At 38.3% G+C, this 25203-nt stretch overlaps 1 protein-coding gene across 1 annotated transcript in view; it reads right to left on the bottom strand.

Annotated features, from left to right (window-relative positions):
• Positions 1-25203, bottom strand: part of MROH9 (maestro heat like repeat family member 9) — a 183677-nt gene that overhangs the window by 44509 nt on the left and 113965 nt on the right. Inside the window, exons 11-13 of the mRNA XM_048225366.1 lie at positions 6462-6597; positions 5795-5881; positions 3733-3837 (exon numbers count right to left, since the gene is read on the bottom strand). Coding sequence (XP_048081323.1) covers positions 3733-3837; positions 5795-5881; positions 6462-6597 — 328 coding nt within the window. The remainder of the gene's footprint in view (positions 1-3732; positions 3838-5794; positions 5882-6461; positions 6598-25203) is intronic.

Raw genomic sequence — 25203 nt, 5'->3', positions numbered from 1 at the left:
CTGTACCTGCTTCTGTGTGTTGGAACAGTCAGCTACATATCCTTGTTCTTGAAGGTAATGGCCTTATGAAGAAGAGATCCTGTAGCAGCCTGCAGTGTAGTGTCCCCTCTTCCCCAGGGCTTGTTGTTTCAGGGAATATCTCCAATGTGTGCTGTGTGCACTCTGCTGTTCTGTCCTGGCCATCTTATCCTTCAGGCCAGTTGTCTGCAGAGATTCTCTTTACCTATTGTGGGCAGTGTTTGGTTCCAGGCCTGAATGTGGCAAGTTTTAACTATGTGTGCTCTGGTCTGCTTGTGAGATGAGACCTGTCACCACCACTACCAGAACGGAAACCCTGCAAAACTCCCAGGTCAGGAGACTGAGTGTGGGCAGGGGTTTGGGCCATTCTTCTGGGAAAGAGGGCCTACTGGGCTGGGACTAAGGCAAGCGTGATTGGGAAGGGTGGTTCTACTGGATCATGGGGTGTCAGGGCTTGGTGTAAGAAAGTTAGGTAGCTAGTGTTGGTGCTGTGCTGGTCCCTACGCGTGGCTCTGGGTTAATTCTGAGGGGCAGGGGAGTTCCTTTGCTCCTGGAGGAGTCTCTCCATGAATGCTGCCTCTCTGGGACACACTCGGAGAAGAACAAATAATGTCCCCACCGTGTGCCTCGAGTGCTCTTCATATCACTGTTTCCACACTGTATGTCCGCACGCTGTTTGTCCTGCCTTCTCTCTAATAGCAGCACCCTGTGGCTTTCCCAGAGCCAAGCCTGCTGACCTTTAAAACTCCAGGCTTTAAGCCCCAGTGGTTGCAAGAACTTAGGAAATTTGGCCCCTCTTGCATTCCAAGCCAACTGCTATGGAGAAATCATCTTCCTGTGTGCTTCCCTCTGTGCTATTCTATCTCTTGCCCTTCCCCACCATAGCGTTCATGATTCATTTCTCTCCCAGACTGTGTGAACACACTTCCTACCATCTTTGATTTGGACTCTTTGCTACCTTTAGTTGTGGAGTTTGTTCTGCTGATCTTCAGATTTCTGGGGTATTTAGGATAATTTGTTAATTATCTACTTGTATTCATGAGACAAAGTGAGTCTACGTCCTCCTACTCCACTGCCATCGTCCTCCTTAAATCCCACCCACCTTTCAAATGCTGATGTGCCTAAGGAACAAACCCAGGGAAAATTTTTATGTTAATGATATAAGGTAACATGTTTAGCTCACATTTCCTTGCCTGTTTGAAAATTGAATAGTTTAGTTGAAGGGACGCATATTCTTTGAGTGTAGAAGTTTTTTTCACCATGATAGCACATAGGTCCTATAAGGAGAATTACTACATTAAAAAGTATTTTTGATAGAATACAAATGGTAGTCAGGATTGTTCAATAGGATAAGGGCCTCTGAGACTCTGGAAGACAATGGCTAGGGTAGTTTATGAAACAAAACAAAACAAAAAACAAAACAAAAAAAAACAAGAAGTCTTTCCAGTGAATGGGCAGCACCTGAGAACAGAATGGATGGTTACACATAATTAGAGAAGGGCAAAACAAATCTTCACTGATTATCTTCAATATGTCAGACATAGAGGTACTCAGACAAGGCCTGTGGGAAGCTTAGCTTTTAATTTAATAATACATTTGACTGTTTTATTTCATATATTTGTCCTTTGGCCTCCATTACTTTCATGGACTTAACCATCTTTAGAGAACATTATCATAAAGAGAAAAGTTGACTTTTTATGCCTCCTTGACTTTGATGAACTGGTTGATGCTAGCTTAGCTTCCACGTTCTGGAAAATGCTAGTGTGCTTCCACCTGGTGGCACCTACTGAACATTGCAGAACAAAGTAATAGGTTATCCTACTTGGCTTCTCACACATATCTCAGTTACAGGAAGGAACCCTCAATTCATGAGAGCTTTCTACCACAGAAGTGCACATTTATTTTTTCACAATTGAGGGGTGAACTATGTGTAGGGGAGAATGAACTTTATGAACATAATCGAAACTGAGAGATGATAGAAGATGACAAAACTCCAAAATGTCTTACCTGTTGCCTGAGTGGAACTCACTAGAATGAATGAATGAATATATGTATATTGAATGAAAATGCAAAAGCAGATAGAAGCATGTGAATAGATCTCAATCAGGCAGTCACCATCAAATACTTGCTGAGGGCATGAAACATTTAGGAACTGAGCAGAAAATAGGCCAGAGTTGTGAACTACACTTAATCTCAAGCCTTGCTGCAAAATTTTGTATGATTAGCCTTTCAAATATTTGAATGAATAGCCAACCATTTTAGAGAACCAGAGAACTAGAAGATTAAAACAAAGCACTCCATCTTTCTTTTGAAATAGAGAATCAATGTGATGCAAAGAACATCATGGACTACCTTTCCTCATGTAAGTATATAACATCCTAAAGCTGAGTTTAAACAAAATAGTAAAAATTCAGATATGTTCTAAGGTTTATCTAGGCTTTTTGTCTCAATATGTCTGGAAGCTATTTGCATAAGTAGCGGAAAATGACTACATGAAGATGATATCATGAATGTATGTGTCGGATCCTCTTTATTCTGAGCTCCTGAAATTATTCAAACAATCAGATAAGCAATTAGAAGTGAATGTTTAAAAATCACAGTTAAGGATGAATTGCAAAACAGAGGCTGAATACACAGTATCCATAAGAGAGAGAAATGTTCATAGATAGTAAGATTTCTGAGAAGGAAGGTGACGATGTTGTGAAAAATATAGAAAACCTCAGCAAATACTGACAATTATGAGATGCTTATTTGTTCTTCGTCTGAAATGCAACAATTAGAAAGTCCAATTACTTCCCAGTGTTGGTGAAGGTGTAGGGAAACAACCTCTCTAACATCCGCAGGAATACAAATTGGAGATAATTTTGTAGTGTTAGGAATTAGAGACTATTCCTACTCTTTGATCTTTGATCTTTCTAAGTATTTCTAAGTACATACATACTTGAACAAAGATGACCATTTGTATATTGTTGAACTAGGAAAAACCTAAATATACCTGAGTGTCCATCTATAAGTAGACTACAATACATTAAAACTATGGGATATATGCTTTGGCTGAAAGAATGAGATAACTCTACACTTGTTGCTATGAAAATATCTGAGGAACATACTGTTCAGTGAAAAAAATCAAATTGCAGAACCATGTGTAAATATAATGTGATTTTAATAAAGAAGCACTGAGCAAAAAACGATGTATCTCAGTTTGTGCATGTCTATGTGGGTGTGTACACAGAAGGCTTTCTGGCAGGACCCATATCACAGCAGCATAGTAGGGGGGAGATTAGGGTGTTTTCATGTTTTACAATGAGAAGACTCAGGAATTACTTGTATAAATTTCAAATAAATATATAATAAATATATAATGGTTTTAAAAATATTTTAGGAAAAGGAGAAATAAGAAGGAAAGTGGGGATAGAAGGGATAGAAGGATGTATAAGGTTGCAGATAACATTGATCGAGAGCCACAGAGGAGAATCCAGAGAGTCAGCAAAAATTTTGACACATTCATTCTGTTTGTGGAAAGCATAAAGGGTCTTCATCAATTGGTTGAGAGACTCTGCTCTGATTGACATAAAATCATGTAGTATATTGGCTCTTTTCTTAATATCCCAACCTGCCAGCATGCTCATAGTTTTCAAGACCCAAGACTTGGAAAGCAGCTCTACAGAAATGCAGTCTTCAAAAGCAGTGGCGCGATGGCACTGTGTGACTTACATATCCCTTGACTCTCCTGGATGCAAAGTTCAGCACCCTGCTGATGATCACTACAATTCTCTCCTGCAGGTACGAACTGTCTTCATTCATCCACACAGCCATGTCCTGTGGAAAACATAAGAATCATCCTAGAGCATGGTGTTTCCATCTCTACAAGTCCCCTCTGTTTAGTCTTCAACTTTACCGAGTCAAGGGTCTCCATGGACCCCTGATTATTTCACATCTAACCTACATTTATCTCCAACAGATGACAACAAGCTAGCTGTACACGGCAAGCTATCTAGTATACTACTTCATCTACTGCAGCAACTACACTCAGGTTGTATGTTATTTAATTTTATACACCAAATACTTACTAATGATGTGCATCGCTGTGTCCATCATCAGGAAAAGTTTAACAGGAAGCTATCATGGGATTGTTAGTTGCCTCTCCTTTTTTTTTCTTTCAAAGTACATATCCTCTCTCTCTCTTTCTCTCTAATCACAGGATCTGATTTTCGGTTTTAAAAAAGAATTGAAATGTCATCTGATCCTGAAATGTCATCTTACTGCAGAATTTCCTCTGCAGATTCAACACTCAGATATTTTCTGGCTCATAGTTGCAGAGAATATTCCTGGAGACAGCTCAGTTAGAAAGTTCTTGCTAATTTGGATTCAACTCCATCCTGCTGTAACTTCTATTTGTTCTAAATCTTCAGATGCAGGAATGTATTTACAAGCTTGGGAAGGGAAGATGACTGCATATGCCTCACGTACCAACCACCACTAACAGATTTCTTAAGGCACTCCGTTGGAGTCCGCAGTATTTATGCTAAATCTCCTCCCTTTCACTTGCTCTCATTGTATAAACCTGTGCTGACGTCCCTTTCCTAGGGCAGAAGAGTCTCTAAATCCCAGGGGGGTCAGCCTTTGCCTTTTCCAGGAGTGGGATTTTAGCTCTTTTTGAGAATCAAGTGAGTTTCTAGACATGGAAGGTATAAAAACAACATGGATAAGTAACAGGTTACGAAGTTAGAGTAGCTCTCCCATTCATGAGCATTACACATATTACCGCTCTTCTCTCTGCTTCCATGTCTTTATCAGCAAAATGGGGGAACATAATAGTAACTTCCTCAGAGGGATATTTTAAGGATTAAATGAGATAACCTATATATGAAGTATTCAGCTTAGTGCCTGATGTAGAGTAAATACTCAAAAAAACCAAACCAAAACAGTGGCTTATTGTTTGAAAGAGCGTGCATGGGGAGATGGTTGTAATAATGGGATAATAATAACCATTTTAAAGGGTTGTGAGGTTAAATTTTTTAAATGCACAGAAAATATTTGACTCAAATTAGGCACAAATTAACTCCGTATATTTTATTTTCCCTCATATTCCTTCTTGTCTTCACAGATACCAATTCTGCTTTACTTGAATGTATTTTATGATTTGCACAAACTCATGATGCTCCTGGTAGATTAAGTCCATTTGGTTTCCCAGTATTTCCAGACAGGTGTCCCTAATGCCATCCTGTTAGAAGCAGTTGAAGATCATAAGACATCCTGAGCAGTCCCCTGTCTTTGCCTGGGATGTTAAAAACACAGTGAGGTCTGGATATAAGTGGGGATTTGGGCAATTGTTAGGCTTTCCTCTGATACCATGGTATCCATGAAGATAGGATGCTTTAGCTCCAGAGTTGTTGGGGAGGAAGCAAGCATACAGACACCATCGAAGTATTGTTGCATGGATCTGCAGGTAGTTCAAACCAATCACCCTCTCTTTTCTGCTAACCCATATTGTATTCACTATTACATTGCCACATAACATTTGGCTTCTTAAGTGTTTTGTTGATGCCATCTTCCCAAAATTGAATTCTTAACAGTATGTCTCTGTAATTCAAATAAAGGGAAGTGATTTCATTTGGGGGATAATTATATGGCTTGTGAGGAAAAGAAAAAAAATTCAGCTACCAATACTTGAAGAAGACGTAAGTATGGGAAAAGGGAAATAATAAGTGAAATATAGCGAGCTCTTTAGATTTAAAACAAGTAAACAAAATTGCTTATTTTCCCTTTACTTTACCTTTAAGATTTGCAGTTTGTAGAGGTCTTTAGACACTAAGATCAGAAGAGTGTCCTCAAATATGTTGAGAATATTTTGATATAAATTCTGAAAAACAAAAAAGTTACACAACCAGCCAGCCAGATAAAATTATGTATAATTTTACTCAGTATCTGTGGTTTTGTGTCCTGGGGTCCTGCATTCTCCCCATAAACTAAAGGTAAGAAAAGAGGCAGCTGTAGAGATGAGACCTCTCTCAGTACCATGTGCCATGAACTGCACCTCCACCTTTTAGGGCAGGTGCACCATGCAGCTGTGCTGAGGAAATAGAGGCCAGAGATACTGCTCACTTTACTGTAGGCATATTCCTCTCTCCACCTTTCTTTGCTCCTATTTCCCCTCTTGCAGCATTTCCCCATCAACTCTTGTCCTTGCTAAAACAATTAACCAAAAATCTCTCCACTCATTTGTTCCTATAACTCCTATACCATCCATTAAATCCCATGAGTTGTGGAATTCACAAGAAGTCCAGGGGGTATAGATTAATGCTGGAATATACTGTTAATCTATTGTATCTCAAAAGGGGGAAGGAGATAACAACAAAGAGTATGACCTGTGGAGGGGCAGTGTGCAGGATTGCTGTGGTGCATAACAATGTCTCATAATAATTAAGGAAGTAGAGACTCACCTCCAAGTCCTCTTTTTCATTGTCACTGTTTCCCATGTCCCTCACTTTCTCAAGACTTGGTAAAGCAAATACCATTTTAAAGGATGACTCTATTATCTTCAGTTGGGTTTCAAACTGCAGTAAGGGATCTACAAAGCTGGTAAGAAAAAGTTGTAATTATTAAATAGAGGAGAGAACAAATGTAACCTACGTTTAGTGGCTTTTTCTCGCGTAAGAGAGAATGTACTAGAAAATGAGGCCCAGTTCTTGGCTTTATGTAACATGTGGGTTTTAAATAGTCTCATAAAAATGACAATGGTCCTTTAAATATAAAGGAAGGAGTTTCTTTTTAAAAATCATCGGTAATCAGTTATTTAGAAACCAGAATATATTTCTCCATAGACATAATAATGTAAAGAGTGGTTACATTTCCAGGCAAGCCCACAAAGCCATGCTGAGCTTTAGTTGAAATATATCACTGCCACATCTCCTCTAAACCGGGATACTATGCTTCGTACATTTTAATATTTCTGAAATTATTGGGATGCATCCTCCAATTCTTGGCAAATAAATCTGCCCATCAGCAGTTGGAAAGATAAGTTATGACATAGTTGTTATTCCTTAGATATGTGTGATGTAGATAAGAGTTCTTCCTGATTTTTTTTAAAAGTATTTTCTTATTTTTTGAAAAGATGGTGATATAGATGGTAAGGTAGGAAATTTTATGCTGGACTCAGAATATCTTTTCTCTACTGGACAGGAAAATCAAAGTGTCTAATGCCCACTGTTTGAAATGGAATCTCTTAGAATATATTAGATAATTTTCAAATCTTGGGAAGATTAATTTGACTATTCATGGCTTTAATGAATTATTAGACTCTGGACAGCTATCTGTCGAGAGCTTCCAGTAGAATTTTCAGGGGAAGGTATTTAACTTTTAGGGATAAATAACTTGGCTTAGAAAAATGCAAAATAAAGATTTTGATGAAATAGAAAATAGTTTTTTCAACGTACTTTGAAATCATACTGCTAGTCCTAAAAAATGCTAAAATGCTCCAAGTCATGAATAAAGATTAGAAAAGTAGCATGAACCTCTACGGCCATGAATAACTGCTAATGGGAAACAGATCTTCAAATTTTGAATGTGAGGAAGGTTGAGTGTGAGACATTGGTGATACTAAAGAGGAAAGACGCATGCAAATCTATGGGTCAACGGGGACAATTGCCACTAAGGGTACATTATTTTTTTTTTGGATCCAAATATAATTTGCTTTCAAAAGAGTAGTTATTAAATTACTAGTGTGTTTTACAATAAGGGACGTCTTAGAATTAAAAATTTCGGTGTACATGCTTTTTTTATATTCCAGGGTGCACAACCAGGTGATATAGAAAAGAACTTGAGAAGGAAGAATAAGCATTCTTCACTAAATTACTGTATGATCAGTAAGCAAAAGGCCATACATATTTTTGCAAGTATAATTTGAAGAATCACAATTGAAGAAAACAAAGTAAATGCTTCCTAATAAAAGCATGGGGGAAATTATATTAAACATGCTCACAAATAACTCAGGAGGGACATTTTAATATGATACAATGTTTAGTTCAAATGAAAGAATATTAAGATATATACATACAATCATTTAAAATAATAAAAGTAGCTAATAACACGCAGAAAAAAGTTAAATTATTAAAATAATTATTAAAATGTAAAAAGTATTAATTTATTAAAAGTACAAGGAGAAATAGAATTTTTTAGGATATCTAATTTATTTATTTATTTATTTTTAATAATTTTTTTTAAAGATTTTACTTATTTATTCGACAGAGATAGAGACAGCCAGCGAGAGAGGGAACACAAGCAGGGGGAGTGGGAGTGGAAGAGGCAGGCTCATAGCGGAGGAACCTGATGTGGGGCTCGATCCCATAACGCCGGGATCACGCCCTGAGCCGAAGGCAGACGCTTAACCGCTGTGCCACCCAGGCGCCCCTTAATAATAATTTTTTATTACATTATGTTAGTCACCATACAGTACATCATTAGTTTTTGATGTAGTGTTCCATGATTCATTATTTGCATATAACACCCAGTGCTCCATGCAATATGTGCCCTCCTTAATACTCATCACTGGCCTATCCCAATCCCCCACCCCCTCCCCTTTGAAGCCCTCAGTTTGTTTCCCAGAGGAGAAATAGAAATTATTAAAGAAAACTATTAAAGATACAAGAAAAACAGACACAGTCATAGAAGATTAAGCATTCAATCATCAGCATATGGTAGTAAAAATTAAAAACTCTGCAAAAGAGGAGATCTTTACTAAAATTAATAGGGAGTTATAAATAAATTACATTAAATGAGATAGCAAGGATTATCTTTTCCAATAATCATGGACTGCTGACAAATATTTATCATATTTGTGAAAGGTTTTTTACAAGCTGTAAAAGATTACGAAATATAAAAGGGTATATGTTTTATTCTCAAATCACAATGAGAAATCTATTTTAAAAATGAGAAAATTCCAAGTATTTAAAAATACTTGAATACTATTAGAATTTTTCTCATTTAAAATAAAGGGCATCTGGGTGACTCAGCTAAGCGTCCCACTCTTCAACAGATAACTGGATTAAGAAGTTGTGGTCCATATATACAATGGAATATTATTCAGCTATCAGAAAGAACGAGTTCTCAACATTTGCTACAACATGAACGGCACTGGAGGAGATAATGCTAAATGAAATAAGTCAAGCAGAGAAAGACAACTATCATATGATTTCTCTCATCTATGGAACATAAGAACTAGAATGATCAGTAGGGGAAGAAAGGGATAAAGAAAGGGGGGGTAATCAGAAGGGGGAATGAAACATGAGAGACTATGGACTATGAGAAACAAACTGAGGGCTACAGAGGGGAGGGGGGTGGGGGAATGGGATAGGCCGGTGATGGGTAGTAAGGAGGGCACGTATTGCATGGTGCACTGGGTGTTATACACAACTAATGAATCATCGAGCCTTACAACGAAAACCGGGGATGTACTGTATGGTGATTAACATAATATAATAAAAAATCATTATAAAAAAAAAAGCAGCAGTCTGAAAAATCCCTGGGGCATATGGGATGGAGTGTTATTTACTAATCTCAGAGCCCATCCTGGAGGGACAGAAATCACTGGGGAACTCCTTCAGGAACAAAGGTACTGGCAGGACTCCTGAGGGACTTCTCCAGGACCCGAGGAGCTAGCAGGCACCATTTCACTCTTCACTCCCCTGCCCTTCGGCATAAACACACAGCCACTTGCAGGAACCAGCACTGCAAAGGCATTCACTACCTGACTTGCTTACACCAACGGCTCCCCCTCTACCCCACCCACCAGCTTCAGTGGATGTGCCCTTTCTAGTCAAGCTTGCCTCAGTCCTGGTGCTGTTCGTCCCCTCCCCTAGAAGATGGGCATAAACCTTGCCAGCATCGCTTCTCCTGGACCATTTTGTGGGACCTCAGTCCCCTGGTGGCAGCAGCCTCATGGAAGACTAATGCACACCTTCCTAAAACTGTGAGCCCCACCCTAATCACCCCATCCCACTGGTGGTGGCATATCCACTCCAATACGCCCTTGGCCTATTCAATCAGGAGCCACAAGCCTTGCACACTCATGCAAGCAGTGTCAACAATGGCCACCCCCACTCCAAAATGACTCTGCCCTACAGCGAGGGGAAGATAACCACACATACCAGTCAGAGGGTAGCCGCAGCAGGGAGTGGGGGCAGACAACTGGTTTGATTGCAGGCCCCACCCATGAACAAAAATTTCTCAGGGGGCAACACAGGAAAAGGGCCCTGCAGTTTGGTGCTACTTCGTCTATGGCAAATGCCTGATTTGACTCAACTCTAGCCCAAGGGGGCCCCAGACTGCTCCACTAACACCACAGGGACAAGCCACTGCCCATAGGCAAATAGAGCCACTGCAGATGAATAGACTGAAGGGGAAAGGGATAAGACACAACAGCAGGGCACATGCAACACACACAGGAGGCACCCTGAAGTGTCAGGTTCTGGCCAACCAGAGATACTGCAATGCAGAGCGCTACAGGCCCTCTTCTTCATAAGGCCATTACTTTCAAGAGCAGGAGACAGAGATGACTTTCCTAACACAGAAACCCAGAGAGTTAGACAAAATGAGGAGACAGAGGAAAAAAGACAGAGGAAAGAACAGGACCAAACCACAGCAAAAGACTTAAGCAAAATGGGTATATAATAAGTCATATGTCAGATAAAGGATTTAAAGTAATGATCATAAAGATATTCACTGAACTTGAGAAAAGATTGGAGGACATCAGTGAGACCCTTAACAAAGATATAAAGAACCAATCAAAGATGAAGAACATGATAAATGAAATTAAAAATACACTAGATGGAATAAATAGCAGGCTAGAGGAAGAAGAGGAATGAATTAGCAACCTGGAGGACAGAGTAATGGAAAGTAATCAAGTTAAGCAGGTGAGAGAAAAAAATTTATGCAGAATGAGAATAGACTTAGAGAACTCAGCAACTCCATCAAGCGTAATAACAGTCTCATTATAGGGATCCCAGGAGAAGAGGAGAGAGAAAAAGGGGCAGAAAATTTATTTGAAGAAATAATAGCTGAAAAGTTCCTTAATCCAGGGAAGAAAACAAATATCCAGATCCAGGGAGGCACAGAGATTCCCCAACAAAATCAACCCAATGAGGTTCACACCAAGACACATAATAATTAAAATGGCAACAAGTAGTGATACAGAGAGAATTTTAAAAGCAAGAGAAAGAAGACAGTTATGTATGAGTGAAACCCCATAAGGCTATCAGCAGATTTTTCAGCAGAAACTTTGAAGGCCAAAAAGGAGTAGCATGATATATTCAAAGTGTTGAAAGGAAAAAAAAAATCTGCAGCCAAGAATACTCTCTCCAGCAAGGCTATAATTCAGAAGAGAAAGAGAGATAAAGAGTTTCCCAGACAAACAAAAACTAAAGAAGTTCATGACCACAAAACCAGCCTTACAGGAAATGTTAAAGGAGACTGTATGATTACTTATGAGAACATAAGTAAGAGTAAGAAAAGTAGGAAGGACAAAAGCAATAAAAATAAGTACACCTGTAAAAATCAGTCCAGGGACTCACAAAATAAAAGGATGTAAAGTATTACATCATATACCAAACATGTGGTGGGGAGAGGAGTAAAGAATGAGCTCAAACTTAAGCAACGATCAACTTAATATAGATTGATATATGCAGATAAGGTAATATACAAATCTAATGGTAACCACAAATAGAAAACCAGTAATAGCTATGCAAAAAATAAAGAGTAAGGAATCCAAGTATATCACTAAAGAAAGCCAGCACACTGTGAGAGAAGAGAGCAAGAGAGGAAAGGATCAGAGAAGAGCTATAAAACGACCTCAAGACAAGTAACAAAATGGCAATAAATACATACCTATTACTTGGAATGTAAATGGACTAAATGTCCCAAACAAAAGATATAGGGTGACAGAATGGATTTAAAATCAAGACCCATCTATATACGCTGCCTACAAAAACTCATTTCGCACCTAAAGACACCTGCATATTGAAAGCAAGGGGATGGAGAAACATTTATCATGCAGATAGATGACAAAGGAAAGCCAGAGTAGCCATACTTACGGCTTTTCTCTTTGGAGAAAATAGAATTTATGACAAAACTGTAACAAGAGACAAAGAAAGGCACTATATAATAGTAATATGGACAATCCAACAAGATGATATAACAATTGTATATATTTATGCACCCAACATGGGAACACCTGGATTCATAAAACAGTTAATAACAAACATAAAGGAACTAATAGATAGTAATACAATAATAGTAGGGGACTTTAACACCACACTTACAGCAATGGATAGATAATCCAGACAGAAAATCAACAAGGAAATGGTGGTTTTGAATGGCATGCTGGACCAGATAAAATTAACAGATATATTCAGAACACTCCATCCTAAAATAGCAGAATACACATTATTTTTAAATTATTTTTAGAGAGACAGAGTGCGTGCAAGTGGTGGTGGAGGGGCGGAGGGCGGGAGAGGGAGAAGAAGAGAGACAATCCAATCCCAAGCAGGCTCCATGCTCAGTGCAGAGCCTGACATGGGGCTCAATCCCATGACCTTGAGATCATGACCTGAGCTGAAATCAGGAGTTGGATGGTTAACTGGCTGAGGCACCCAGGGGCCCCAGAATACACATTCTTTTTAAGTGCACATGGAACATTCTTCAGAATAGATCATATTATAGGCCATGAAACAAGTCTCAACAAATTCAAAAAGATCAAAGTCATACCATACATTTTCTCTGACTATCACATATGAAACTAGAAATCAACAACCAGAAAATATCTGGAAAGAACACCAAAACATGGAGGTTAAATAACATGCTACTAAACAATGAATGGGTCAACCAGGAAATCAAAGAAGAGATTAAAAAAATTACCTGGAGAGAAATGAAAATGAAAGCACAATGGTTCAAATCATTGGACGCACCAAAAGAGAGGTATATAGCAATACAGGCCTACCTCAAGCTGCAAGAAAAATCTCAAATAAACAATCTAACTTACACCAAAGGAGCTAGGAAAAAAACAACAAACAAAACCTAAAACCAACAGAAGGAAGGAAATAATAAAAATCAGAGCAGAAATAAATGAAACAGAAACTAAAAACACAATAAAACAGATCAATGAAACTAGGTTCTTGGAAAAAATCGATAAAATTGATAAGCCTCTAGCTAGACTTATCAAGAAAAAAAGAGAAAAGACTCAAATGAAATAAAAAATGAGAGAGTAGAAATAACAACCAACACCACAGAAATATGAATAATTATAATAGAATATTATGAAAAATTATATTCCAACAAATTGGACAACCTGGAAGAAATGGATAAATTCCTAGAAACACATAAGCTACCAAAACAGAAACAGAAAGAAATAGAAAACTTGAACAGAACGATAAGCAGCAATGAAAATGAATCAGTATCAAAAAACTCTGAACAAACAAGAGTCCAGGACCAAATGGCTTCACAGGTGACTTCTACCAAACAGTTAAAGAAGAGTTAATGCCTATTCTCAAATTTTTTGAAAAGTAGAAAAGGAAGGAAAATTCCCAAATTCATTTTATGGGGCTAACATTCTCCTGATACAAAACCAGATAAATATACCACAACAAAGAGAACTACAGGCCAACAACTCTGATGAACATAGATGCAAAACCAGCATTTTTCACAGAACTGGAACAAATGATGCTAACATTTGTATGAAATCACGAAAGACCCTGAATAGCCAAACCATCTTGAAAAAGAAAAACAAAACTGGAGGTATCACAATTCTGGACTTCAATTTATATTATAAAGCTGTAGAAATCAAAACATTATGGTACTGGCACAAAAACAGACACATAGATCAATAGAACAGAATAGAAAACCCAGAAATAAACCCACAATTATATGTCAATTAGTCTTTAACAAGGGAGACAAGAATATGCAATGGGAAAAAAGACAATCTCTTCAACAAATGGTGTTGAGAAACCTGGACAGCTACATACAAAAGAATGAAACTGGACCACTTTCTTTTTTTTTTTTTTAAAGGATTTTATTTATTTATTCGACAGAGATAGAGACAGCCAGCGAGAGAGGGAACACAAGCAGGGGGTGTGGGAGAGGAAGAAGCAGGCTCATAGCAGAGGAGCCTGATGTGGGGCTCAATCCCAGATCGCCGGGATCACGCCCTGAGCCGAAGGCAGACGCTTAACCGCTGTGCCACCCAGGCGCCCCTGGACCACTTTCTTACACCATACACAGTAATAAGCTCAAAATGGATTAAGGATCTAAATGTGAGACCTGAAACCACAAAAATCCTAGAAGAGAACACAGGCAGTAATTTCTGACTTTGGCCATAACATCTTTCTAGATATGTCTCCTGAGGCAAGGGAAACAAAAACAAAAATAAACTACTGGGACTTAATCAAAATAAAATACTGCACAGCTAAGGAAACAACCAACAAAACTAAAAGACAACCTATGGGATGGGAGAAGATATTTGCAAATGACGTGTCTAATAAAAAGTTACTACCCAAAATATATAAAGAATTTATGAAACTCAACACACAAGAAACAAATAAAGAAATGGGCAGAAGACATGAATAGACATTTTTCCAAAGAAGACATCCAGATGGCCAACAGACACATGAGAAGATGGTCAATATCACTCGTCATCAGGGAAATGCAAATCAAAACCACAATGAGGTATCATCTCACATCTGTCAGAATGGCTAAAATCAACAAGAAGCAACAGATTTTGGCGAGGATGTGGAGAAAAAGGAATCCTTTTGCACTGTTGGTGGGAATGCAAACTGGTGCAGCTACTGTGGAAAACAATATAGAGATCCTTCAGGAAATTAACAATGGAACTACCCTACAATCCAGTAGGGCTACTGGGTATTTATCCAAAGAATACAAAAACACTAATTCAAAGAGATCCATGCACCCCTATGTTTATAGCAGAATTATTTACAATAGCCGAATTATCGAAGCAGCCCCAGTGTCCATTGATAAATGAATGCATAAAGAAGAAATGGCATATCTATACAACGGAATATTATTCAGCCATAGAAAGAATGAAATCTTGACACTTACAACAACATAAATTGATCTAGGAGTATAATGTTAAGCAAAATAAGCCACTTAGAAAAAGACAAATGTCATATAATTTCACTCATATGTGGCATTTAAGAAAGAAAACAAACATACAAAGGGGGAAAAAAAAGAGACAAATAAAAAACCAGACTCTTAACTAGAGAGTCTGATTAAGGATGGTTACCAGAGGGGAGGTGCGTGGGGGATGGGTGAAATAGATGATGGGGATTAAAAGTACACTTATCTTGATGAGCACTGAGTAATTATGGAACTGCTGAATCATTCACTAGATTGTACACCTGAAACTAACATAACGCTGTATGTTAACTACACTGGAATGAAAATAATAAAAAATGAACTAATTTCATTTATGAGTATTAAGTTTAAAATTTTAGAATAATAATTTTTTAAAATAAAATATTGTAACACCAATTATGATTTATCATCAGAATATAAGGATGGACCAATATTCTAAAAACTACGAATTAACACATACCTATAGTAGATTAAATTAAAAATTGTGCTTGAAAAAGCATTTAATAAATATCAACATCATTTTTTAAGGAAAAAGGAATAGTTTGAATAATTTCTTGAAAGGTTTTATTTAAACCAACATTTTGCTAATTGAGAAGTAGTGTAAGAGTTTTTATTAAAAACAGGAACAACATAAGGGTTCAATTTCCTATTTTAAAATATTGTGTTAGAGTTTGTTGTTTTTCAAATAAGACATGGTCTAATAAAAATAGTTCGTGAGCTCAAGCACAGGATAAATATATCCCCCCTAAAAAATCCCAGATGCATCCTAGCATATCAGAAATTGCTGTCCAAACAATAAGAAGGGGGGGACCAAAATACAATATAAATAAGAAATCAGTCTAGTAATGTACAGAATCTATGGTAAAAATACCTCAAACTTTTAAGGGAGAACATGAAACAGAACTTGAATAGTTAGAAAGATAGATTTATACATAGGAAGATTATTTATAAATGTCAATTATTCTCAAATTATTTTACAAACTCTGAAAGTGCAATTAAAATTTCAGGACATTTTCATCAGAAGTTGATAAAATATATTTACCTTCCACTTAGAAAAATAAATTGGAGGGATTATCATAGGTTACTGTGTTGGAAATGATCAAGAAAATAAGGACGATCCAGTTCAATCAGATAATAAAATCTATTACAAAGCAGCACTAAGTCAAAACAGTTTAGTAGTGGCACCACAATAAAATTCTAAACGATGGAAGAGAATGTAAATTCTAGAGAATTCCTAATGTGGGATAGAAAATACCTCGGTAAATACTCTATCTCCCCTACCTGGCCAAATGTGGCACTACTTTTTTATTTTATTTTATTTTATTTTATTTTATTTTATTTTATTTTATTTTATTATTTTATTATGTTATGTTAGTCACCATATAATACATCCTTAGTTTTTGATGTAGTGTTCCATGATTCATTGTTTGCATATAACACCTAGTGCTCCATGTAATACATGCTCTCCTTAATATCCATCACTGGGCTAACCCATCCCCCCCCCTCCCCTCTGAAACCCTCAGTTTGTTTCCTGGAGTCCATAGTCTCTCATGGTTCATCTCCCCCTCTGATTTCCCCCCATTCATTTTTCCCTTCCTTCTCCTAATGTCCTTCATGCTATTCCTTATGTTCCATGTATAAGTGAAACCATATGATAATTGTCTTTCTCTGCTTGACTTATTTCACTTAGCATAACCCCCTCCAGTTCCATCCAGGTCGATGCAAATGGTGGGTAATCGTTCTTTCTGATGGCTGAGTAATATTCCATAATATATATATGGACCACATCTTCAACATCATTAACCATCAGGGAAATTCAAATCAAAACCACATTGAGATACCATCATACACCAGTTAGAACGGCAAAAATTGACAAGGCAGGAAACAACAAATATTGGAGAGGATGCGGAGAAAGGGGAACCATCTTACACTGTTGGTGGGAATGCAAGTTGGGACAGCCACTTTGGGAAACAGTATGGAGTTTCCTCAAAAAGTTAAAAATTGAGCTACTCTATCACCCTTCAATAGACGAATGAATAAAGAAGATGTGGCACTAATTTATTGACAATATTTCATGTTGGTTCAGAATGTTTTCTTAGAACTCTTTTTGAGATATTTGTAGCTTTACATGTTGTTGTAAGAAATAATACAGAGAAACATTTAATATATTTCCCACGGTTTTCCCCAATTGTAACGTTCTCCAAAGACTGTAATATAATATCACCACCAGGATATTGATATTGACTCCTTCCAACCGTCTTGTTTAGATTTCCCCAGTTTTATTTGTGCTTGTGTGTGTGTGTGTGTGTGTGTGTGTGTGTTTGGTTCTATACAATTTTATCACACTCCTATATCTACCACTGCCATCAAGATACTCAAGAACAGCTTGGAACCCTTAAACACATAACTATTCCCTTATACAGATGAATATAAAAAAGCATTCAGAGTTTAAACAAGCTTTTGGAAATGAAGCATTTTAAGTAAATGATATCTGTATTGGGATCAGCAAACATTTTCTGTGACCGTCCAGATGACATGTATAGTAGGCTTTTCTGGCCAAATGGACTCTGTCTGCTCAGGTCTGCCATCCTAATGCAAAATCAGTCATAGACAATGAATGAATAAATACATAAATGTGGCTGTGTTCCAACAAAACTTTGTTTACCAACCTTGGAATTTGAATTTCATATAGCATTTGCATGTCGTGAAATATCCTTCTTCTTTTAATCTGCCCCAACCATTCAAAAATGTAAAAAAAAAAAAGGAGGGGGGACCCTGGGTGGCTCAGTCATTTAGGCGCTCCGTCTTGATTTCGGTTCAGGTCATGATCTCAGGGTCATGAGATTGAGCCTCACATAGCTCTGTACTGAGTGTGGTGCCTGCTTAGGATTCTCTCTCTCTCTGTCTCTCTCTGCTCCAACTCTCTCCACTCTCACTACCTCTCTCTCAAAAAAAAAAAAAAAAAAAAGTAGAAAACATTCTTATCTCTCAGAATGTACAAAACCAGCAGGCTGCAAAAACAGTAGGATTTAGCCCCTAGGCCAAGTGTGTTGACTTCTGGTTCGTATAATGAAATCGTGAAGATGATTTAAATTAGTTCATAACATAAAGAATATCTGTTCTAGTCTAGAGAGTAACAAAAATCAAGCAACAGAAAACTAGGAGAAAGTGAGCATAACAGTAAAATTGTGATGTGGAGTTAATTTTATACCAGAGGCCATACAAAAAAGTGAAAGAAAAAATGTATAGCAACGACACTAAAATCAATTCTGACAAGATCGAAAAGAATAAAAATTTTAAAACCATAAAGATGCCAGGAGAAGTTTACTGAGTCTATGCCACCACCAAAATCCTCATGAAGCCGCAAAGACCATGAGAAAATGCCCACATGAGAAAATTCATCAATATATAAACATACAGAAAATACTGGGTCTTGCTTTTTTTTTTTTTCGAAAGGAATACAAATTGAAACACTAATGAAGTACAATTTTGACCCTATTAAATCATTAAAGTGGAAAAATGTATGTACGTATCTATATCTTCTTGTGACTAGGCTTTGAAGAAACATACATTATCAGTGAGGTTTTTCTGGACAGCAAACTGACTCCCTATTGAAAGCTCTAAGAAGCTTTCATTCCCTCTGTAATAGTTGGGGTTCATGGGAAGCAGATGCCAAAACAGGATGAGAGGTGCATGAGATTCCTAAGACAAGGCGAGAAGGAAGGAAGGAGGGTTAGGGTAGAAAGGGTCTTAGACAACAGCAACTTCCAGGAAGGCTTCAGCCAGGCTGATGGGTTTCCTAGATTCAAAGTCACCCACTGGAGTTGACTGTCCCACCATGGTGCCTGGATGGTCATGCTGGTGGATCTGCAGAGGCAGAAGCTGGGGCTGTCCACCAGTTAGGATTCCCAGCAGCAGGGCATTTTTGGGGTTGCCTATCTTCTAAATCAGTAACGTCCCTCTCAGAATGCTGTTTCAAAAAAATATTTCCGAGAAGATATGCTCTTTTATGTACAAAAATGATTATCATAATATTGGCAAAATAAAATATAATTTAAAAAATTTCCAAATTGGGGAATCTTACACTGCCATTAAAATGAAAATATGAGTATGGAGAAAAAGAAGAACTTAAGACATAAGGCCAAAAGGAAAAATATTACAGCAAATCTTATTATTCTACAATAATTAGATTACCTGCTGGTCCGTACAATACTTAAGAATTGAGGAAGAACACGAGAAAGAAAGAAATAGTAGCTGCTGAGTTAAGATGGTGGGATTTGGAGCCGTTTTCTGTTTTCCACAATTGCGATTTTTCTCTATTGCATTTTAAAGATCTTCAGTCAGTGAAATGGGAGAACATTAGAGCTTTCTGTACCTGGAGTTCATAGCGAGAATCATGGCTTGATCACCCAACAGGCCTGAGTATGCATCCCACAGGCAGGTAGCTATATTCTCCTGGAAGTATCAGGAAAAAGAAAAGAATCAATGTTGGCAGTCCTCTGAGGCATCACATGTAGTTTTCTCCTTCCCAGAGACTGGACTGGAATATAAATCCAAGAGCTCGTCGTGTTGAGAACAAACTCTAATTTAAATCTGTGATAGCTTCTTGGCCTAAATGGTGGCCTTGTACAGCCAACCACTGTGCTTCTATAATTAGCATTTCCAGAAGAAATTTTGTTCGCCGTGTTCGTTACCAGGAGCTCCCCTGCACACCAGTGTAACTGGTAAGTACAATCTACTCAGTGTGGTCTCTTGATAAAAATACCAGCAGGATGACTGAAGTCGAGCCTTACTGAAGAACAGTTCATGCCTTAGAATGAGAACCACATACAGGTTGGTGTATAGCTATTAAACTTATCAATGATAATCAATGAGGTTCCATTAAGACTTTCCAATTCTTTATTGAAGAAACTGGAAAACGCCTAGTGGAAAAGCATCTCTTGCCTTGTGTGCGTCCTTGTCTTGTTTATGCAAGCCTCTGTTGCAATGTCACCTTCTTGCATCAGACCCAATACTACTGTTCATTGAAATTCTCAGTCTGTATTTCTGAAATAACTCAAAGTTCTTTTTTAGGTCCTGCTGTATAATAATACTGTTTCTAAGGGCATTTATTCCCTCTAATGCATATGCAAATGCCCACCACTGGTTATTTGTCACCCTGACAAAAGCCCTTTACTGTCTGTTCAGTGCTCCTCTGACTCCAGCATGGAATGCCCTGTGGGATCCATGTCCTGCCTTTGCGGTATGCGAGAGCTATTCCAATGGATAGGGCTATATGCCTGTCTATTAAGTCCATATGTGGACTGCATGTTTGTGTCCCCTCCCAAACTGTATGTTGAAACCCTAATCCCCAATGTGATGGTATTTGGAGATGGGCCCTTGGGAGAAAATGAGGTTTAGATGAGGTCATGAGGGTAAACACCAAGATGGGGTTTGTGCCCTTATAAGACAGATGCAAGAGAACTTGCTTTCTCTCTCTTTCTGCCACATGAGGATGCAAAGAGAAGGTGGCCATCTGAAAACCAGGAAGAGCAACCTCACCCAGACACTGAATCCGTCGTACTCTGATCTTGGCCTTCTCAGCTTCTAGAACTGTGCACAATTTCCGTCGTTTAAGCCACCTGGTCCATAGCATCTTGTTAAACCAGCCTGAACTAACTAGGATGGTAAGAGAAACTTCCTGTTTGGGATGTGAACTAAAAACTGGCATTTCCCCAGTAGACACAAGTATGCTGTCATGACCTTCCCAGGTAAGAGCACACTGAACATTTCCTAACACCCCAGTCTCTGGCCTGGGCTCAGACTGAGTGGTGCAGGAGTTATTCTTCTTTCTCTAAAATATTTTTTTTAAGATTTATTTATTTATTTATTTGAGAGAGAGAGAGAGAGAGAGAGAGGGCATGAGCAAGGGGAAGGGCGGAGAGAAAGGCAGAGAGAGAGAATCTCAAGCAGACTCCCCACTGAGCATAGAGCCCCACATGGGACTCAATCTCACGACCCCAAGATCATGACTTGAGCTGAACACTCAACTGACTAAGCCACCCAGGTGCCCCTTTCTCTAAAATATTTATATCATATCCATCATTGATTCCTAACAACAGCAAACATGATCCTACTCAATCTTAAGAGAATAATTCTTTGCTATGTTGCTTATTACCACATCGCATGTTATCATTACTTGGAGAATAAAAACTTTCCATATGGCAGACAACTCTCACTGTGACATGGAACTATAAATGGTGATTTGTCTAGTTTGAAGTTAGACCTTTTTGTCCTTGTCACCATTTTCTTTCAATTTGGCCAGAAATACACTAGTACCCATTTCTCTGGACAGTAACTAACTGAACATTCTGTCTCTATATCAGCAATGATCTTTTGGGACTATTGCCTCAATGGGAACTTTCCTCAGACAAAGTTCTAACTGGGCTTTAGTCCTTGGAAATCAATTTGTAACACTTCGAATCTAAATCACTGGTTCTCAAAACTGGCTGTACATTGAGTGGCTGAAAAATATTGATTTTGATTCCTCAGTCACACCTCCAGAGAATTCATAGGTCTGTATTCAAGACCAGACATGAAAAACAAAACAAAACCGAGGCTCCCACGATTGTGACGTACAGCTAGGATTGAGAAGCACTTTTTAAGTGGACTATTTCTTCCCAATCTTGGAGCTTGCTTCACAGTAATAAATGGCCAATTAGTTGATCTATAATAACACGGACCTCGGCTTCCTATCTATTAGCTCGCTTCTCTTTTTCTCATGGAGCCACATTTGTTACTACAACTCCATCACCAGGTTATTGCTCTGCCTGTATTACTTTGGTACCCCATTTTTTTTGTTGAATAACTGACTTACAGCATGTCCCCTCCTTGTCGTGGGCGTGCTTTTGCCGGCACTCTAGGGACCGCTAATGTTAATGTAATGCCAGAAGCCAGCGCACACATCGGCAAGTGATAAGGATTGTCTAATGTCTATAAACTGGTTCTGTAGTGATGTCAATCCAGGAAGTTAAAGGAATTGGCCAGGAACTTCACCTGCTTTCCCCAATTAGGTTTTTTTGTTATTCTTCAGACTCTATCACATGTTCACCAGTGTTCCCAGAAATTTTTCAGTGCCTCTCTGGGGAATTATGATTATCACTCTGGCTTTAACTTCCATTATATGGATAAATTCTCCTTTATCTCATTTTCAGTTACTCCTTAATCACTATGGCTCTTCATTGGAAACCCACAGTAAATGATGAAATGGTCACAATCCTGGAAATCTGTACTTTGAAATATTTTTCATAATACGAGGTTCTAGGAGCAGCCTGGTGAACCTTAAGCTTCCATATTTATTATTTTGACTTCTTTAAGCTGACCATCTGCTTTTTATATATATCTTATATCATTGACATTTTTGTTCAATATCTGTTGTCATTCTTGGCCAGAGAAATTGGAGTCATGCCAATTTGACTAGTTACTTAAGCCTCAGATGTTTCAAATCACATACATTATGTGTTTCTGATGCCACCTTAGCCTGGGGGGAAATGGTATTACGATAATAATCATAGTTCTGGGGGAATTCGAGCTCCCCTCTAGTAATTCCCAAACAATCCTGGGAATGCTCAAAGGGAAACATGGACATGGTCCTCTTGAATATTATGTGAGTTGGCACCTTTTCCTTCATCTCTAGCTCACTAGAATCTCCTTTTCTTTGACAATAGCAAAGTACCAAAATGCAGAGCGAAGAAGAATATGAATTGAGGGTATGAATATCCAGTGCCTTTACCTCTTCACCTTCCTGTCTGTGTTGGTGTCTTATCAAAGGTAGCGATGTGTTTGCTGATGTTCTCACATCCTTCCAACCGTGGCAAGGCCAGATACTGAGAGAGCTGAAGGCTACACCCAGAATTAGTTCATCCCTGATTCCCAAAGCCGGTTAAATTATTTCCCACTGCTGCAGAAGCCACCAGAACCAGTGTAACCACACTGTGCACTCTCAGCATTGTGGTTCATTGAGTTTTTACTTATGACTTACACTCCTAGGAAGATTGGTGAGAGAAATCCTTGAAAGAGAGTTTACTGGGCTCTATATAGAATTGCCCCGATCTTTCTATATGGATCATTCTCTTTAAACTAGTTTTGTGCCTCAGCTGTCTTTCCTTAGAAAGCTTTCTTCCAGGAAGATGTGGGGCCTACAACACCAATTCTCCAGACATTTTAGGATCTTATGATAAACATGATCTAGGCTCAACATGGGACCCCAAATACACACTTCCCTCATCAAAAAGTCTTTGCCATCCTTATAACTCTTCCTTCCCAGCCAAGAATTTTGTTATAGGAAGATGGGGGGCTAAATAGTTCTTTAATATCTGTCCAAAGCTGAATCCCCAGGACACAGACATTTTCAATTAACCATCAGATTTTTTTTAAAAATATTTATTACATGCTAGGCAGTGGGGCTAGAGCAGGAGCAAATATATAGTTTTTGGCTTTAATCTTATGGGAAAGCAAACTTGAAACAAATAACAAATCGTGTTGTCTTAAAGAGGAATTATAAGGATTATTAAAGGAAGCTACCTAGTAAAGGATATCCAGGAATTTCACCTTTAAAAGAAGTTTTAATTTCAACCTAGAGATTATGGGGGTGGAGGGAGTGGAGAAGAGTTTTTTGAACAGAGAAACAGTATCTGCTAAGGACTTGAGTTAAGAAAGGGTTTGATGTTTTAGAGAAGTGGTTCTCAACCCTGGCTAAGAAAATCCAGATGCCTAGAACTCATCTCACACCAGTGAATCAAAATCTCTGGAGCAATAGTATTTTTTTTTTTTTAAAGCTCCATACGTAATTCTAATATGAAGCCAGAATTGAGAACCACTGCATTAGAGGACATGTAAGAAGGCCATGTGGCCAGAGCAAAGAGAGTAGAGAGAGAAGTAAGTCATGGGGCCAGAGAGGCCAAATCAGGACAAGTCCTTTTGTGAACGCTAAAGTTTTACGAACAATGGGGCATCATTTAATCAAAAGAGGCACAAGATCACAGCACTGTTTTGTAGACTTCATTGAACAAGGTGAAGTGGTTGCACTAGAAAAATTAAGGCTAATGTTACCAGGCAGGAGAGAGATTGTAACAGAATAGGGTTAGTTAGGGTTTGGCAGTGGAAATAGGAGAGATTTAAGAGATACTTAGTAACTGGTAACAGTGTCAAATGCTGCTTGAAGGTCATACAAGAAAAAGACAGAAAAATATCTTTTAGATTTGGAGCATGAAAGCTACTGGAGACTTGGGTGGGAAGAGTTCAGGACAGGGTTGAAGCAGATCCCCAGATTGGTGGGTTCACTATGCTGATACATGCAGTTCAGGTCTCACATTTGGATCGGGGTCCTCAGTGATTTTCAGACGCAAATGGATCCATACACGAATGAACAAAGAAAAAGGCGCTACCAGCCAAAGATGACTTTTCCTTTCTCTAAGACTCAAGTCAACACATGAGACTCTCATAAAAGCAAGATTGTATTATTGTGGCAAAACCACTTAATTTCCATTCAGAACCATGTGTACTTGGTACAGTACCTGCCTTTTGACTGATTCTGGTATAAAATATTAAAACTCATTGAAGAGACCTTGACGTTGTATGCCTAGAGACCTCATACCTTTCTCTTTATCGTTTTTCTCAGGTGGACTTCTGCCTCCTGTGCTTTCCTCTACCCCAAACAGAGCAGTGAGCATTTTTGGCGAATTTGCTTGTTGATGGCCACTGGAGTATATACTCTCCTGAGGTAACTCAAAATTACAGCATGACTATGAAAGCAGAGGACCTCTACAGACACAGGGACCCCAATTTCCATGACTTCCAAAATGGGGAGGATTTCCACTTTCTTTGACTGGAGCCAGCAAAAAGAACTTTTTAAGCTCAAGTATGCACGGATCTCATAACCAGTAAGTGTGTCCATTATCAATGCTTAGCAGTATCTACTTGGTACTGGTTAGTCAAAGTGTTGTTTCAGGTCCAAGTCTCAATGTGGTTTCATTCACGCATTCCAAAACCTGCTGGGCACAGCCTGTT

Source organism: Ursus arctos, unplaced genomic scaffold (assembly GCF_023065955.2).
Source record: "Ursus arctos isolate Adak ecotype North America unplaced genomic scaffold, UrsArc2.0 scaffold_2, whole genome shotgun sequence".
Classification (NCBI taxonomy): domain Eukaryota; kingdom Metazoa; phylum Chordata; class Mammalia; order Carnivora; family Ursidae; genus Ursus; species Ursus arctos.
This window is presented reverse-complemented; position numbering and strand designations above follow the sequence as displayed.